At 33.5% G+C, this 17,938-nt stretch overlaps 1 protein-coding gene and 1 long non-coding RNA gene across 7 annotated transcripts in view; one reads left to right on the forward strand and one right to left on the reverse strand.

Moving 5' to 3' along the window:
* Positions 1-313: 313 nt before the first annotated feature.
* Positions 314-17,938, reverse strand: part of LOC122627363 — a 21,509-nt gene continuing 3,884 nt past the window's right edge. For 2 of the 6 annotated variants that reach the window (XM_043808447.1, XM_043808446.1), the window contains 5 exons: positions 8,990-9,373; positions 8,401-8,717; positions 7,899-8,304; positions 5,808-5,923; positions 314-5,702 (listed from right to left, as the gene is read on the reverse strand). In XM_043808447.1, the coding sequence (XP_043664382.1) occupies positions 2,757-5,702; positions 5,808-5,923; positions 7,899-8,304; positions 8,401-8,717; positions 8,990-9,373 (4,169 nt within the window). In that variant the 3' untranslated portion in view covers positions 314-2,756. Of the gene's footprint in view, positions 5,703-5,807; positions 5,924-7,898; positions 8,305-8,400; positions 8,718-8,989; positions 9,374-9,928; positions 10,163-10,487; positions 10,559-12,709; positions 13,278-17,938 lie in introns of those variants that run through there. The other 4 variants (XM_043808443.1, XM_043808442.1, XM_043808445.1 and 1 more) reach the window with 4 other exon arrangements.
* Positions 16,922-17,485, forward strand: LOC122627365. Its single transcript, XR_006326842.1, has 3 exons — positions 16,922-17,034; positions 17,135-17,223; positions 17,340-17,485. It is a non-coding gene; the product is annotated as an uncharacterized LOC122627365 (long non-coding RNA).

Here is a 17,938-nt window from a genome sequence, read left to right on the forward strand (position 1 = left end):
TATATAATAAACATTTTTTCATTTTCATGGAAGAAATTTTGATTTTGCTTCTTGATCTGTATTTATTACTTATAAAGTTTGAAATTTGTTATGTATATTACATAAAATCGTGAGTTTCCTTGTTTACTCGTATTTCTAATAATTGTATTCTTTATATTATTCGGTAATGCAAAAATATATATATTTATATATATATATATATATATCTCTTACCTTTGTTCAGTACTCGCCTATATTGTCGATTATTTCAACAAAATCGTACTACGGCTAACTGCAAAAATAAAAAATAAAAAAAAATGACAAAAAAGCTAACTTTATAAAAACGCATATTAATTAATTGCAACTTTTTATTCATATTTTTTAAACAAAAACACAACAAAATTTGAAGTACACTTAACTCCCTTACATTTTTATTTAAATTCAACTAAAATATAATTGTACGGTAACGTGTGACGTTTTTTTTTTTTTTTTTTTATAAGACGTTAATATATTAATGCCTACCACGTATTCGTACGAATGTGTATGCACGTTAGTTGTAACCACGAAAGGAATAAATGAGAGTTCTTCATTTTTTTGCTATTTTGTTTTTCTTTCTTTTTTTTTTTTTTTTTAATATATATCATCAGTTATATATCATGCATGCCCAGAGATAAAATCATTGTCGCCAAGTGTTTATTTTCTGTTTTTATTCGCGACTTCGAGCGCAATAATAAGTCTTAAGAGCTCCTTGACAATATTGTTCATTGTTGATCATCAAGGAGTTTGCTTTGAACTGGTTACAAAAATGGCCGCCACAGAATAAGGCACACAATTAATGCAACGCGCATTTAATATAGCGGTATTATTCGCTCCTATCATTAATATACTTTAAAGTGAATGAATTACTATAAATTTTATGGATTATCCTGGAAATAATCGATGCTTCTCATGTACCTTGGAAAAATTAGGATATTGCAGGAACGACTGTCTTCTCTATATATCGCTGTTGCTCCGATATAATGATTATTATTATTTTATTATATTAATATTAATTATATTATTATTATTAATCATTATTATTATTATTGTTATTTATTATTATACCTGACGTCAATATCGTGTATGTGTGTGTGTTTGTTCGTTTGTTTGTTTGTTTGTTTGGATGAATAGCGCTTTTAAATATATACATTTCTTTGAGGTATGTTTGTATATTATGATATGAGATACATGCGATATTAGTGAACCATACGTTTCCTTTTTCTATTTTTTCTTTTTCTCTTTCGATCGAGATATATATCTTTACCAACCTGAGGTATTTTCCCTTTTTTCCAGCTATATGAAACTAATATATGAATTATGACATAACAACAGCTTCTTTTATATTTTTTTTTGTCTTCTTGAATGTGTAAGTACACATATGCGTATATAAGCAAAGTGTGCATCTATAGTTTCAATTATATATATGTATCTATTTCAACGTAACTTTCATCCTTTCTATTTCTTTCGATTAAACCAGTATAACTTGCTCATCGCTGAGCATAACTTATGTACATTTTATATTACTTATTTTTTGTTTGCTTTTTTTTCAACGGCTAGGACATAACTACGTAATCTACTGCTTTTATGTCTTTGATCTAGATTATTATATATATCTAGCCAAACATAACGCCATAATCATGTCAATATCCATACGTCGCTACTCGAAGCATACAAGAAATAATTGTTTCCGAGCTTTCCTCTCCATTCTCTTTTTTTCCTTCTTGATTTAATAATAATAATATAAGCCCCTGCTTAGGAAATTGAATGAAGCGATAATATAATGAATTCGCAAATACAATCTATTGTTTCTATTGTATACTTCTTATCTTCGATTAACAAATTTAAGGTATTCTCTAAGCAAAGGTCCTTTAACGTGGTACACGAAGTTGATTATTTAATTTTCATGTAAAATTCGTGGATTAAACGGAGTTTGTAAAAAATATGTCTTTAGTCATTCTCAGACATAGTATAATTCGTTTCGTGCTTACTATGTACTTTCTTAATAAGAACAAGAAAAATAATCAATGCATCATTTTGCGTGTTTCCATTATTTCTTCATATTTTTGCTTTCCTTTTCTTCTCTTTTCTTTCGTTCTTTCTTTTTTTTATTCTTTATCATGCTTCATTATCCATCCATTAAATAAAGATGATGTATGACCATATCCAATCAATCTTGTTTCCTGACAAGATCATAAAAAAATGCACGACCTGCATATTTGTTGTCATAGAAATAAAAATATGTGCACCAAGTAGTTTCTAACCATTGTGGTAATCGTTAATTCATTGAAAACTATAACGTTAATATATATATATATATATTTCTTTTCTTTCATAATGTGTGACTGATGCGTTTGACTGAAGTTTTTATGAAATATGAAGATATGAAAAAATGTATAGAATTATTTACAAAAGAAGAACAAAAACAAAAAGAAAGAACAGTTTTATACGTTTTATCTCCGTTTGTCATTTCATTCGAATCATTTCTTGAATCATGATTTTTGTATAATAAAAATATATTAATGCATAGATCATATAATATAATGAATGAATTTCGATCTTCCACTCTCGAGGCAATGATGTAAACATATACATTGATATATAATATTTGTGGAAGAAGTACAGTGTCATAGAAGTATGATCAAAATGTGCAGCCTTAGAGCTATCATTATTCTTTGTCTTTTTCCAAGACATTATATTCATAATGAAGTTATAACTGTGTTTTCAGTTATTTAAGATTATTATTGAATGCTACAACAAACCGCTCTGCATGGTACAGGTCCTTCACCCTCTTGACGATTTAATGCGTTATGTGATCGAAAGATCGAATTGAGCGATTTATCCATGTAGCAACTTTCATATACTTCGAAAGCTTCTTCGATAGGTATCTTAAGTTCTTCCACGATATTCGTGTCTTTTTCATTTGGCATTAATATTGGAATTTCTTCTCCTTGGTAACCTTTGATCAATTCAACAGGACTATTTGGCACCATTCTGGATTCATTAAATGGCTTAAGATCGAGCGCATTTATTTTGCTTTCGTATGGCTCCTCTTCTATACTCGTAGCACTTTCACGTGCTAATCTGTAATACTTCTGTACATGTTCTACGATAGCTGCCTCAGTTTGAAAATTATCTTCTTCTGCGGCTTCTCCTTCATAAGATGTACCATGACTTTGCAACATTCTCTTTGGAGTTATTATCGGCTCGATAGTTTCCGCTTCCCAACATTCCAATACATCAGGTTCCTCTATACTAACCAATGAAGCCGCTGTACTTTCGATTTCATCGTCGTCACTATTTTTCTTTTTCTTATCCATCTTTTTTCTCTCTACTTTATTAGTATCAACTATTGTCTTTTTCACATCAACATCATTTATCTCATCTGTTTGATTAATATTTTTGGATACATTCTCTACATAATGTACGAACTGTGCAAACGGTGAAATCTGAAGAAATTTGCCGTCTATCGAAACGACTATTTCTCCTTTCTCAAAAGTCCTTACGTTCATAGTGTCCTCTGCAATTCCTTCATCCTCCGTACCCACGTCATTTATACGTCGTATCTTAACGTTCATACATTCAGCCGGTCTTTTATGAATTTTTCCAGTTTTCCTCGCACGTCTCGCGTTGTTTCTTTTTAAATTCATCCGAGAGCTGTTAGCAACCCTCATACCCGCAACGCTATCCTTCTCAGTAAATTCGCAAACCCCAGCAACATTTTTTTTCAGCAGATTTCTATTTCTCAATTTGTTAGTGAATTCTTTTTCTTCTTTTCCTTCTTCCTCCTCCTCCTCCTCCTCCTCCTCTTCTTCTTCTTCCTGTTGTTGACAAGAATCCGAGGAAGAAAATATAGCTTTGGTGAGAATATTTTCGTCTTTATTTACAACATGCCTAGCGAGTCTCTCTCCTGACATTTTCTTAATACCTCGAACATACATCGCTTCCTTGCTCTTCCTTTTAGAAACTGCTGATATATCTTTGTTGCACGCCTTATCGTTCTCGATGTTGTTATTAATCTTTGCGAATTCGCTGCAGCTAGCCATGCACGACGATTTATCATCATCGTCGGCGTTGCTATTAACAGATAGTGCAGGTATGGGGTTGCCTTTCAAGTTTTTTGGCGGCTCTTCGTCCAAGTCATCCTCGTCTGCGCTATCGCTATCCGAAATAATCACTGACGTCTTAATGAATATGTCTGGTGAATTTGCTCTCCGTAACCATTCGGTTACAGCTTCGGTTATGTGATATTCAGGCTGACGCGTTTGTGTTTCAAAACCAGAATCATCGTTAGAACCTTCGGCAACGTCCTCGCTAACAGTCTTATTATCGACATGGTCTCTTGCAGTCTCAAATGCGGATTCGCTCGACACTCGATCTTCTATTTCGTCTTTATTATCTTTTTCAACAACGGATACGGATTCCAATTTGAACGTTAGTGAAAGTGTCGTCCCTTGTGCATTCTCAACTTTACCAATTGCATCAAATATGACACTTTTATCGCATTCGACTACCACACTATTACTGTTATTCGAGTTTGGACCAGGTGTTGTTTCTCTCACAAACTTTGTACCCTTCGAATTGTACTTCTTCGTAGATACGATCATTGTCGTTCCCTTTGTATCAAACAATTCAGAAGTTTCTTGCGCCTGTCGGATATCCACGTTATTAATTACGATCGTTTCTTCCTCGAGATCTAATTGACTCGACAATCTCGACGATGACGACGACGGTGACGACGACGGTGACGATGATGATGATGATGATGATGACGACGACGACGATGACGACGACGACGACATTACTATTTCGGAAAATAACGTATAATTTTCCATTGAAGAAATTTTTATTATTTTCATATCGTCGTTATCTTCATCTATACATCTTTGTCCATTGATTAATATATCCTTGTCACGTTCCACGTACAATATCGATGAAAATTTATTAACGTCGCTAATAGATCGTTCGCATATTTCATTGGCACTGAACGAATTATTAGCAACATCTTTAATATCAGTCCTTTGCGACGCTTTACTTTCAGTCCTTGCGTCATTAATTACATAGTCTGTAGTCTCCTCTTTCGTTGAGTCGACTTTTTCGTTATCAGAGAGGTAGTCGATCAGTCTATTCTCTGGATTAGTCAAAGAGTCAATTTGATTGTTCGACGACGTCGATACCAACGATGATGACGACGACGAAGACAGCAATTCTTTCACGAATGACTCTACATTCGAATCGTGTATTTCGTTTGATGTCGTCGTTTCCTGTTCTTTGTTGTTCGTATCTTTACAGGAAGTATTATAATACTTCGTTTCGCAAGAAGTATCATTACCATTCTCATGTATTTCTTCTGTAAATGTATTTGTTTGAAGTAACTGATCGGTTTCTTCAGAAATATGTTGCTGCGGTTGTTGTTCTTGTTGTTGTTGTTGTTTTAGTGATGGTGATGGTGGTATCGCAGGTGAAACAGCACGTTCGACGACCGGACGAAGTTGAAATTCTTCGCACTCCGGATTAAGGGGTCGATTCGCCATTGTCGTGGTCGTCGCCGTCGCCGTTGCCGTCGTCGTTGTCGTTATTGTTGTTGTAACCAAAGCTGGACACGTAGTAGACCAAGATGTCCGGGAAGACGATAAACCATTTTCTCCTTCGGAACTGTATTCCTCCTCTTCGTCTTCCGCGTTAACCTTAAGAAATTTCAAGAAGAAATATATTCTGTTACATCGCAAACGATTCTCTTGTACATTATTAATAGATAATATTTATATTCGTAATAAAACATATGACCTTACCAACGCCAGTCTTCTTTGCTTTCTACTCTTTTTCTTCTTTCTTCGTTTGGTGTACGCTCCCGTCATTGTTGTAACATCGGTGGTTCTGATCATTGGTCCTCCTTGTATGGTTACACCTTTTGATATAAGAGAAAACAAATCATTTAAAAAGAAGAACAAATATGTACGAGAAAAATATTTTCAATGGATAATCATTCAAAATATTTAAAATTGAAATAATCAAGAAAATATATAGAATAGTTTTATGAAGGACGATCAAAAGATGAATATGTGCGCTTTTTTTTTTGGATAATAACTTATAAAACACCTTTAAGAGCGTTTAATCCTCCTGCGTATCAATCAGGAGGATTTGCTTGAGGACACGTGGAATGAACTTGGCTTTTTAACGCTTTTCTCGAGAGCTCCTGGCCTCGCATCGACGCCAACGAATATATTTTTACCCAGACTCTATTTTAGTTCTAGGAGCGCAATGCATGTACTTTGCCAAGTCTCGTTACTGCTCCTTACCGCCGCCGCCTCTTCTTCGTCATCTTCTTATTCTTCTTCTTCTTCTTCTTCTTCTTCTTCTTCAAGGAGGCAACATATTTCCGACGTGCTAAATGTCGACGTAATTTACCGCGAGACTCCTCGTGATCATCGGCATGAGTCAATGGACCTCTCTCTAAGATAAGAGAGATGGTTTCTTTTTGATGTGTGCAACGTGATTCGGCAATGAGAGAACGGGCGTGATCGTAAACGACGAGAGAATTACATTTATTTGTATAAACGTAGTGAATGAGATGACACAGGTGATGTACCAAAACCATCATTTTTGAACATACTTTTTTTTTTTTTTTTTTTTTTTACAAATACGAGACATCGAGTGTGTAATAGGAAGCCGTGCTCTGTTAGATACGATCGCAAATCGATCGGATATTTTTTTCTTTTGAAATCATTAATGCAGAAGTAAGATATCTTTACTTTTAAATAAACATTTGTAAGATAGATTAGTCTATAGATCAGGGTAGCTTAGTGGTCAAAAATAGTTGCACCGAGAACGAAAGACCTTTGTTCAAATTAATCCCATGTATCGCCGAAAAGTTCACAAATTTTTTTTACAAATATCCTACATTAATATAATCAATATCTTTCCTATTACGATCGTATCTAAAGCAAGCTATTCCCATTTGCGTATTATTACCTTTTACCTTGAATGGGGTAGAGGCACGGTGGTAATAAAACAGCAATGATGTCGATGGACGGGACAGCAGTCATGTATCTGAGTATATCCCTTTCCCCTGGCCGCGCATCCAACCGACACTGTTCTCGTTTAACATTAGAAACAGGTACAATCAAACGTACTACGCCCAATCTTGACGCATTACAGGGAAGGAAGGAGCCGATATTTCTTTCTCTTTCTCTCTCTCTCTCTCTATATATATATATATTTTTCTTTCTCTCTATTTCTCTTTTTTTTCTATCTTTCTCTCTCTGTTTTTTTCTCTTTTTTCTTTTCCTCTATTTTTTTTTGGCTTTTACGATATTTTTGTACATCCGTAGAACTAAAAATATACTTCGACTATACAAACATTTTGTTAACGATCAATTCATTATGAAAAAAAAAAAAAAAAGATAAATAAACTTCTTATGAACGAATTATACCCTGAATAAAGAGTATATTAAACCTAAACTAAATCTGATATATATATATATATACATACATACATACATACATACATATATATATATATATAATTTTCCAAGTCGTGATGTAAGAATATGTAAAGATACTGCCGATTGTGCAATGTTACATAAACCATCGTAAAAGAGACATGTTCGCGCTTCCTTCTCAACGTGCGCTTTTTTCTTCTGTCCCTCTCTCTCTTTCTCCCTCCCTCCCTCTCTATTTCTCTTTATCTCTCTGTCTTTTTTATCCATAACAAGACTCTTTATTTCGTCCGTTGTTCCGTCCATCCGTCCGTGAACAGAACGAAGCTAATCGTACGAAGAGCGAATAAAAAACTATTCATAACGATTGAAAATAAGTAAAAGAAATGATATCAATCTTTGGATTCGCATAAACACGACAGAGCGATTAAATTGTTAACCAACCATTAACGTTGACCAGTGGTGGGCCGAACATGTAGTGACCAGGATACATATATGGCTGCGGTATGGCTGGTATCACATGTGGCACGTGGTGTATAGGTGGTTGTTGCATCACGATTGGCTCGAGATAAGGAGCACCATTTCCATCGTCATTATTTTCTTCTATCATTGGACATTGATCCACTGCACCATAAAATTCTTCCGTTCGATTATCCTCCTTGGCGACTCCTCCTTTTATCACATTAGTTTCTTCTACTTGTTGTTCTTCGGCTTCCTCGGCAATACTTTCATTGCAACTTGCACTTCCTGTACCATTTTCGTTCCAAATACCATTAGAATTTTCCACCGGTACTAAAGCATTGGTATGTTCTTCTGTTACTACCGTATGACTTTCTGTACTTTGACCACTCTGTTAAACATCATTTAACAATATTAATTATATTCATCTTTTTCTTTTTCTTTAAATTCGGATAAGTGTAATAATATTGAATAGAATCAGTTTCACCTGATAATGAATCTCATTGGAGTCCATCAAGCAATAAGATTGTCCAGATAGTTTTGGTACAAAGGCTGGATTGATCCATTCTATTGGTCTTAAAGGTACCGAACCGCATGGGAGAGCCGCAAGGACACTAGGTCCAATTTGTGCAGGAACTGGTGCAGGTCCAACCAACATCACCGGATATTCGTAATAATAACCACTGGCATGATCGTAAAATGTTCCATAACCAACTTGAGCCGTTGGATCAATTCCTGGAGGATATTCTCCAGCTGCACTATCCCTGTCCAATAATTGTTGATCCTCTGTTGTTTCGCTGCCATCTAAAATTCATTACGTAACAAATAAGATATCAACTACTCGAACAGAATAAGTTCAAGATAGTGGATGATGTAGAGCGAACGATAAAAATTAAGAACAAAAAGAACAAAAGAAGATAAAAATATAAAGAATAATAAATTACCTCTTTCCTAATATAGATAAAGACAGTAACAGAATTAAGTTAATTTTATATATTATATGTACAATATTTGAACAAACAAGAAGGGCAATAAAAAGAAAGATTTGATGAAGTGCTTTACGCTTCTACCTATACCTCTACCTGCGGTCGAATGCGAGGCTGACTGACTCTCAGTGGTTGATGGTGTAGCACTGGTACTAGTGTTACTAGCCCATGGTTTTTTACGGGATAGATAACCCTTCTTGAAGAGAACATCTTGTCTTGGTGTCGTAATCCTCGTATATTCGTCCTCATTGAATATAATTTTAGGTTGGGAAAGAGAGCCTGTCGATTCGTCTCTTCTCGTTCTTGATGTTCCACTCGCATAACCAGTATTACCACTGAATCCAACAACGCTCCTTCGTGGTTTATACTCAGCTTGTCCATTTCGATCAAAGTTATGAGGGCTCGTGTCATTTTGCTGACCTTTTACGTATCCGTTTCGTAAGCCTTCTTCTTCGTCCTCCTCTCCTGGTGGAGCTATAGAACGAAAAGATCATTTAATAAATTTGTTTATCTGATTTATCTGGTAGATTCGAATTTTTTATAATTCTCTTTTCTTATCGCAAATATCGTTTATATATATCTTCCAACATATACATTTGGAAGAATCATCGCGAGTAGAACTTACGCACACGACGATAGAAAATAACAAAGTATGTTAGCCTAGATTTCGTGCCAAATGAACGTTTCGAAAACGGTAAGTGTTACAATCACCGAAGGTTCGTTACCGCATTATCTTTGTCGTTTTTAAGGTGTCATCATTTTGAACGATAGATAAGATTTAACGTTACGTTAAATTTATATAAAAAATTTCGAATTACTAATCATGCCTCTCTCTTTTTCTACATTAAAAAACTACAAAAGCATAATATACTATATACTAGTATTAAATAATATAAAAAAGAAAAGAAAGGAAAATAAGAAAAAAAAAATCAAAAAGAAAAAAGAAAACTACGAAAGATACTCTTTTTCGTTGCCAATAATGCTGGCCAATTTCGCGGGCATTAACTCATGACAATTTGAAAATCGTACCATCTTGGTACCTCGCTAAAAGCAAAACGTGATTGGAGGAGCCGATCACGTGGGTAACCCTCCGTTGTCGGCGCCACTGCATGACTTTTTCCCTCCGCCCTTTTTAAACTTTTCCACAACGTAGAGAAGAATCCGTCTCGCGCACTCAACACGACGTATAAGTATCTAATAACGCATCTACTTCTCGTTTTTCGATCGATGCGTTCTCCAATGACGAATCATTATATATATAATCTATTAATATATAATATGAAGAAAGAAGGTGAATGGGGGGGGGGGGGAGGCGAATGAATGATTTAAAAAATAGGGGGAAGGAAGGAGGGAAAGAAGAGACGAAAAGAAGACAAAATTTTTAAAGAGATCGGTCTGCAAATTTCCAAGTCAATTTTTCTACTCTTTCTTTTTTTTTACTTTTTTTATTTTTTTAGATTATTATTATTATTTTTTTTTATTCGACCGGATTTTGTTCAATTTTTTTCTCTAAATCTTTCCTACCCCCTCCTTTCTTTCTCTCTCTTTCTGTTTCTCTGTCTCTCTTTCTCTCTCTTTCCTCTCTCACCGTCGTTTGTCTCGATCGTTACGGATGAGTGATAAGGGACGAAAATACACGTAACGAGGATGCAGCGCAATAATGTTTCGCACGCGATGCCCTGAGATCGACTAAGGCTGTGCGCGGAAAGGGGTGAGCATAGGGAGTCGTGGGGGAGGAGAGGGCGTAAAAAGAGAGAGAGAGAGAAAGAGAGAGAGAGAGAGAGAGAGGAGACGAGGGCGTTCGTAGAGTGTCGTGCGCTTCGGCGGACGTAGCCGATTGGCTACTGTGCTAGCGTAGGACTAGAATAGCATTGGAATTAGAATAGAAGACGAACGATGGAGCGATAGATCCATCGGTGGAATTCTCGAGTTCAACGAAGGACGACAAATCCTCATACAATATTTCTCTAATATTACTTTTCTAAGACCACCGACCCTTCTAATCATTTTAATTAATTTTTTCATCAGTTGTTGATAATGTTTTTCTTATATTATTTCTATATATTATATAGATATGAATATATTTAGATAATATTTATAGCTCTATTTAAATAATATATATCGTATAATATATAAAAATTTAAATATACTATTAATTATAACTAGTATACTAATAATATATTTAGTAATATTTAGATTGTGTGTATGTGTGTGTGCAGATTATATATGTGTGTATGTACAAAGATTACTATATCTACTTTTGTTGCTGCCGTATGCAACACTTGTAACTTTTTGAAACTAATACGATTAGAACCTGAACGTTAATCGATGCTAACGTTCTTCCACGACGCAAGTCGGTCGAACATTTTTTCGTTTCTTAAACAAAAATTAATTTTTGATTACGCTTTCTACCTTTCTCAGGTTTCTCACCTTCTTACGTTTCTTTTCTTTTCTTCTTTCTGTTTTTTTTTTTTTTTTATTATCTTTTTATTTTATCCTTTTTCATATATTACTTCCTACTTTCGAATCTTTTTTCTTCCTGTGTCACGAAAAGGTCGATACTACTACGATATATGTTTCCGTTATTCCCTTTGACTTCTCTTGTTTCAGCCTAGATTCTCAGTATAGTCGATTAAAGTACATATTCTATAGATACACATAGAGATACATACTTCGCTGTGAAACCGTATTAGATTGAAAGAGTACGCGCTCATTGATCGATCCGTTTGCAGGTAGTATTACATACACACATGCAGGCGCACACATACACATCCGGTCTTATGCATACATATCCATCGAGAGTTGTATCTATTTATTTAGAAATTAATAAAACAAAGGAAATAAATAAAAAAGAAAAGAGAAAGAAAAAGAAACGAACGAACAAAAGTCAAATGAAAACTCAAAAATTAAAATCTCGATCGAACTTAAATCGTTGATAAAAGAAGAAATGCAAAGAACGAAGAATGTGTGTAGTCTTTAGAAACTTTAAATATTAACATCTTATAAAGTTCTTCCGTTTGCGTTTAAACAACTTCGTAAAATTGTGATAACAGAGGACATGGTCAATAACCGGAGAGATTAAAATCACACTGTTTCGAAGTTTCTTATAATAAAACTCTCGAATTTAGCATCCCTCGAAGAAGAAAAAACCAAATAGGCGATGAAGAATTTTACGATTGTACATTTGAACATTACAATATTAAAATGGTAATAAATTATAAGATTCTTTACGATAATAAATTAATATATAAAAATACATAATGATAAAAGATAATAAATAAAAAAGAATTTCGATTAAAAAACGATTTAAAAAATATGTTATTTCATGTTTATCTCGATATACTCAATATACATAGTAATTTATTTTATAGTTTAAGGTAAAAGCGATCATATACAGATATACGCGCGCGTTCGCTTTCCTCCTCCCCTGCCTCTTCCCCGCAGACATTTACGCTTAAGAATTTAACGATAACGTTACAATTGTATAAAAAACTTGCCCTCCGTTATCGTCAGTTGCTTACGCAACGCTTCTTCTCGAGCCTATCTTTATCTACTCACGTTCCGTTTCTAGATTTCGTGTTAAAAGCGGACACACAACTACTATAAGACGAACGAACGTCTCGAGGTTATGGTCCATATTATTATCCCTAGTGGTAAAGTAATATACACATACATATATCGGCTTATCGATTAGTGATCCAATGATATTTGAATCTCTTTTACGTTTGACCCTATCTTCCTTCCCAACCCTCTCGTCTCTCTCTCTCTCTCTCTCTCTCTCTCTCTGTTTTTCTTTGATATGCCACCTACCTCTTTTTGCGTAACTTTATGCAACATCAACTATACTACATAAACTTTCCTCTTATCGTTCATTATCGTTTCTTTTTCATTTTCTTTTTTATTTTCTCCCATAACCTTCACCTCCTATTTAAAAATTCCCATTTCGTTTTACGATCGATCGTCAATTGTTGTTTGAAATCGAACAATTGTTATACTGCTATACATACATTCGAAAATTGCAAATATACATAGAAATTTAAACATCGATCGAAACGAAACAATTAAGAGAGTACTACTTATGTACGATTATGCACATATACACACGCGTGCGCGTTTATGTACACGCATACACATATATAAATACGGTTATCGAAAATAACGTACACACATGAGAGTTGTTCGATAAGAAAGGTACATGACGTTCAAAGCACCGAGCACGATCGATGCTCGATTATGTAATTGGTCTTACTAAATCTTATCGATGGCTAATTTCGACGAGTTGAAATTATTTCAGGGATGATTACCATCCGAGAACGAGAAATAGATGCACACAATAATAAAATGTTCGTTAAGGTGAAGAAGAGATTAGAAAATTTGACAGAAAGGAAAAGAGAGAGAGAGAGAGAGGAGAGAGAGAAAAGAAAAATAAATGAAAATAAAAATTAAATAATAATAATGACAACAATAATAATAACAACAATAATAATTATTATTATAATTGTTATTATAACAGTAATAATAATGAAACAATGGTGGAAATAGAAAATAAAGAAATAAAAATGAGAAGAAATAAAACACACACTTTGTCTTTCTCTCTCTCTCTCTCTTTTTTTTTTTCCTTTCAAACACACTATTTCTATTTCTATCTCCTTCTATTTCTCTCAACTTTTATCGACGTAGCTCTTAAACACTATTTTCCTCTCTCTCTTTCCTTTCCTCCTCCATCTTCGACCGAGAAAAAAAAATAGAAAAGAAAAGGAGGAAAGACTTTATCGAAAAAATTCCGTTAGAGCGTGTATTAACTCGCCACATCGAGAAAAAAAGAGAAAAAAAAAAAGAAATGAAAAACGAAATGCGAAGTGGCGAACACGGTGGTGGTGTATGCCATACTGGTCGCCCCCAACAAAGTCCTTTCCCCTTCTCACCCTTCGATTTTCTTCCACGAGCCCCGGCGACTGTGCGGAGCAAAACGATTTTCCATCTACCGCGCCCTCCACAAACTCCTCTTCCACCTCTTCTTCCTACACCTATTCCTTCTCTCCCTCTTTCACTGTTCCCCAAGTGCACGCGAGCGCGCGCGCGCGCGCAATACTCCACCAAATGCACGTCCTCCTCTTTTCCACTTCGATACTCCGACAACGTTTGCGCAATTCTAAGCTTATTTCTAGGAATTTCAAACAAGATTTTTCCTAATCAAAATTATTTCTTTCTTCTGATTCTGTCTTCTTTTTTCCTTTTTTTTTTTCTGGTAATAATTGATCGACTTAAATTTGGAATTGCTCGTGAAATTGTTAATAAATAAATCTTGTATTTAGACATTGTTATAATCGACGATGATACATGAAAGAAGCGATAAATGAAAGAAGTTAATTCAGAGTTATTATAATTGATGACGATGATAAACGAGACAGATTAGTTTAATATGATCGTAAGATTTTCAAAATGATCTTTTCTAAACAAAATAAATTTTTTTTGGAAATAATCGAATTTAAAAAAAAAAAAGAAAGAAGGAAAAGTGAATTTCGTTTTTTTCTATGTAATGAATACATTTTGTATTTGGATGTTGGAATAATCGATGATAATGATTAATAAGAGAAGGAAGAAAAGATAGGAGAAGGAAATCGAAGGATCGAATGAAATCCCAGTGTTTCCTCTCTCCTTTTATAGTCTCTCTGTAGAGACAGAGACTAGAAATTCTACTAGGTGTGAAGATACCATCCGATAAATAGAGACGACTGTGTCTTGCGGCGCGCGCGCGCGTTTCGCTTCTCCGAGGAATTATATAACTACGGCCTATGCCGAACGTACGAACGAACGAATGACGACGACGACGAACATCATTTTACTTTGTAGTATTTTACTGAGTAATTATGTAATTCGTTCCGACAGACGACACTAACGGAAGATAACGCGAAGAGCATTGCCAAAATGCATGTCGCTTCTTTATAAACTTTGTTTATACTAATGCATACGAAGTTAAAACAATGTTTAGTAGGAACGTACATATATATATGCATTCCTTCTGATGTGTGTGTGTGTGTATGTGTAAGTACATATATATATATATATATATATAGGTGTATCTTTTGAACGCGCGCGTGTGTGTATCTTTTGACATAAATATTTTTCCGTATTTAATAAAACAAAGAAAAAAAATTATATATGTTATATACAAAGTAGGAAGATATATATATCATAAGTGTAAGTTAAAATATATTATATATTATAATATATATTTTTTATATAATGTATATATATATATTTATATGTGTGTGACACAATATATTTTTATACCAATATATTTAACTTTTAGTTATATATAAATATATTTGTTTTTTTCCTTCATACACACACGCACATATACCTATAAACATTTTTTTCTCTTATATCGTAAATGAAATCGAAACGGACACGCCCGTTGCTATGGTATCATAGTAGATGTAGATTCCTTCTACATTTTCTCTTTCTTTCCTTTTTGGCAATCGAGATTTGAACTTGTGCCACAACGAGGAGGCCCTTTTTCCTTTCCCGTTGGAGACAACCTCATTGATCGGTCGGTTACTCTAGAAGGAACACTCTCCCACCTCTCTGTCTATATGCACGTCTCGACTTTCTAACAACATCTCAAATGAATAGATTACTAGAATAGTTTTTTATCTTTCTTTCTTCTTTTCTTTCTTTCTTTTTTTTTTCTTCACCCCATATCGTGAGAAATCATTGGAAACATTTACGAATTACGATACTATAATTTATTACGAATCGTAATAAGAAACGTATCAAGTTCAATGCAATGATTTTAATTGTCTCGATTGAAACAATAAAATAATAATTAATAGCAATCGGATAATGAAAATTGAAACGATGATTTAATGAAGACTCTTGTGTGCCCCACCCAAACGCCAGCGAATTGTTTTTAAAATACCTGCCAAATATTTTTAAAGAATGATTTTTAAATGGTTGTCTGTAAGACGGATTAGTGTTATAATTATTTCGAGACCTATCAAATGTTACGATAAAATATTCAAGAGAACAATACGTGCGTGTATTTGCTGATTATTATTGAATTAATATTATCGATTAATTATTATTGTACAGGTATGGATCAGATTATAATAGGTTAGTTGAATATTAATATTATTTTTTTTTTCTTTTTTCTTTTTTCTTTTTTGTTGAAGCGCATACTTTAACTAAAGTAGAATTTCGTATTAATAAACTCCTTTGAAATACATGTGTATTGAGAAATGTACTTTAAGATTAGAATTTTTTTTCCAACAAAATTAAGGTAAAGTGTCCTTTGTCATAAATCAGGCCGTTCGGGCTGCCTTTTTAATGAAAATGTTGCCGACCTCTGATCCGATAGATTTGTTAGAAAAATTGATTTCTAGAGTGTCATAAACTTTAATTTATTCTTATCTATTTTTTTCTGCTTATTTTTCTTTCTTTCATTTTTTTCCATTTTTTTATGTTTTTTTTATTCGTATCACCAGAACAAGAATGGCGTCTCTAACTATCGCCATCGTACTGAACGATGACAAATGTTAAGGATAGCCGAGGCATAAGTGATTTGGAACGTCGGACTATTATAGAATGGTCTAGGTACATTGTCGAAAACATTGGACCAGCTTTCTATCTACCTATCTATTTATCTATCTATCGTTTAAGTTCTTCGTTTCGAATTCATTCTCACCTTCGTCGCCATTTTCCTTAGATATAAATATCAAATGGTTTATGAAATTTTTTTCATTTGTACCTATATAATTTTCTTGGAACTTCTTTTATTTTTACTTTTTTTTACTTCGACTTTTACTTCGTATTTTAACTGAATTTTAAACTATGTTATAGCAAATATATTTTTTCGAATAAACTATGCTAATATAAATATTTTATGAATATTAGAAAAAAAATCCTAGATCACATCAATCGATAAATTACAGATGAGAAATACAGTATGTATTACTTTGGCAAACTAACAAAATATTTTGATTATTGGGTCGTTGAGTAACTGTTTGTTACACACCACAACAAACACTCTTTTTGTATAGGCCATTACTGCAATGACTTCAATGAAATATGTGATCCGATCGTTTAGATAAATATAAATGTATATTAGTATAATGATTATAACAATCGACTTGGTGAGTACGAGAAATAAATATGAGAAAGATAATATGTAATCATTATTTTCTTCAACAATCAAGATATTTTCTATCTCTAGTTTTTGTCATTGATTTATAGGTTATGTTCTGTGTATTACATAATCACTAAATGCGTAAAGATGTGTCCCCGAGATATAAACTTAAACGTAAAATTTTTAAGTTAGAACGGTTAGTATTAACAGTATTTAGAAATATGTGTGTGTGTGATATAATGTTTCTGATATATATATATATATATATATATATATATATATATGATATATATATATATTTTGTCTTAATAGGAATGTGAAATCAATCGATGTTAAATTTGGCATACCCTCAAGAGTTCCTTAACCTTCCAAGGTAAGGTTAGAAAGGCCAGAAAGGATAAAGCAATGTTTTTAATAACCAAAAACTTCAATTGAATTTCTATTATGTAATATTGTAAAACTATAAGGTTTAGAAACTTGTTTGAAATGTAAGAGAAGATAAAATAAACCTAAAAAAATCTCAAAGAGTAATTCATTTTTAAAATGACCTATATAAGAATTTTTTTTGGCCCATCTAGGAAATATTGGCCCATCACGTATATAAAATTCATGATAATAAAGTTCAATAGTTTATCGATAATATTATTCGAAAAACTTTTGCTCAAGTATCGTATATACATACAAAAAACGAAATACGTTTTAATCCTCGATAAAAATCAACGAAAATCTGACATTTATCAAGGCCAAGCAAAGTCTAACTAAAAGATAACGTAGTCCTGGTAATTTTCCAATATTACGACGAACATCGGAATAGTTACATATTTTATAAGATTCGTAATAATTTTGGTGATTGAAGAGAGAAAGGTAGAGAGAGAGAGAGAGAGAGAGAGAGAGAGAGAGAGAGAGAGAGA

This window comes from Vespula pensylvanica, chromosome 2, assembly GCF_014466175.1.
Source record: "Vespula pensylvanica isolate Volc-1 chromosome 2, ASM1446617v1, whole genome shotgun sequence".
Lineage (NCBI taxonomy): Eukaryota > Metazoa > Arthropoda > Insecta > Hymenoptera > Vespidae > Vespula > Vespula pensylvanica.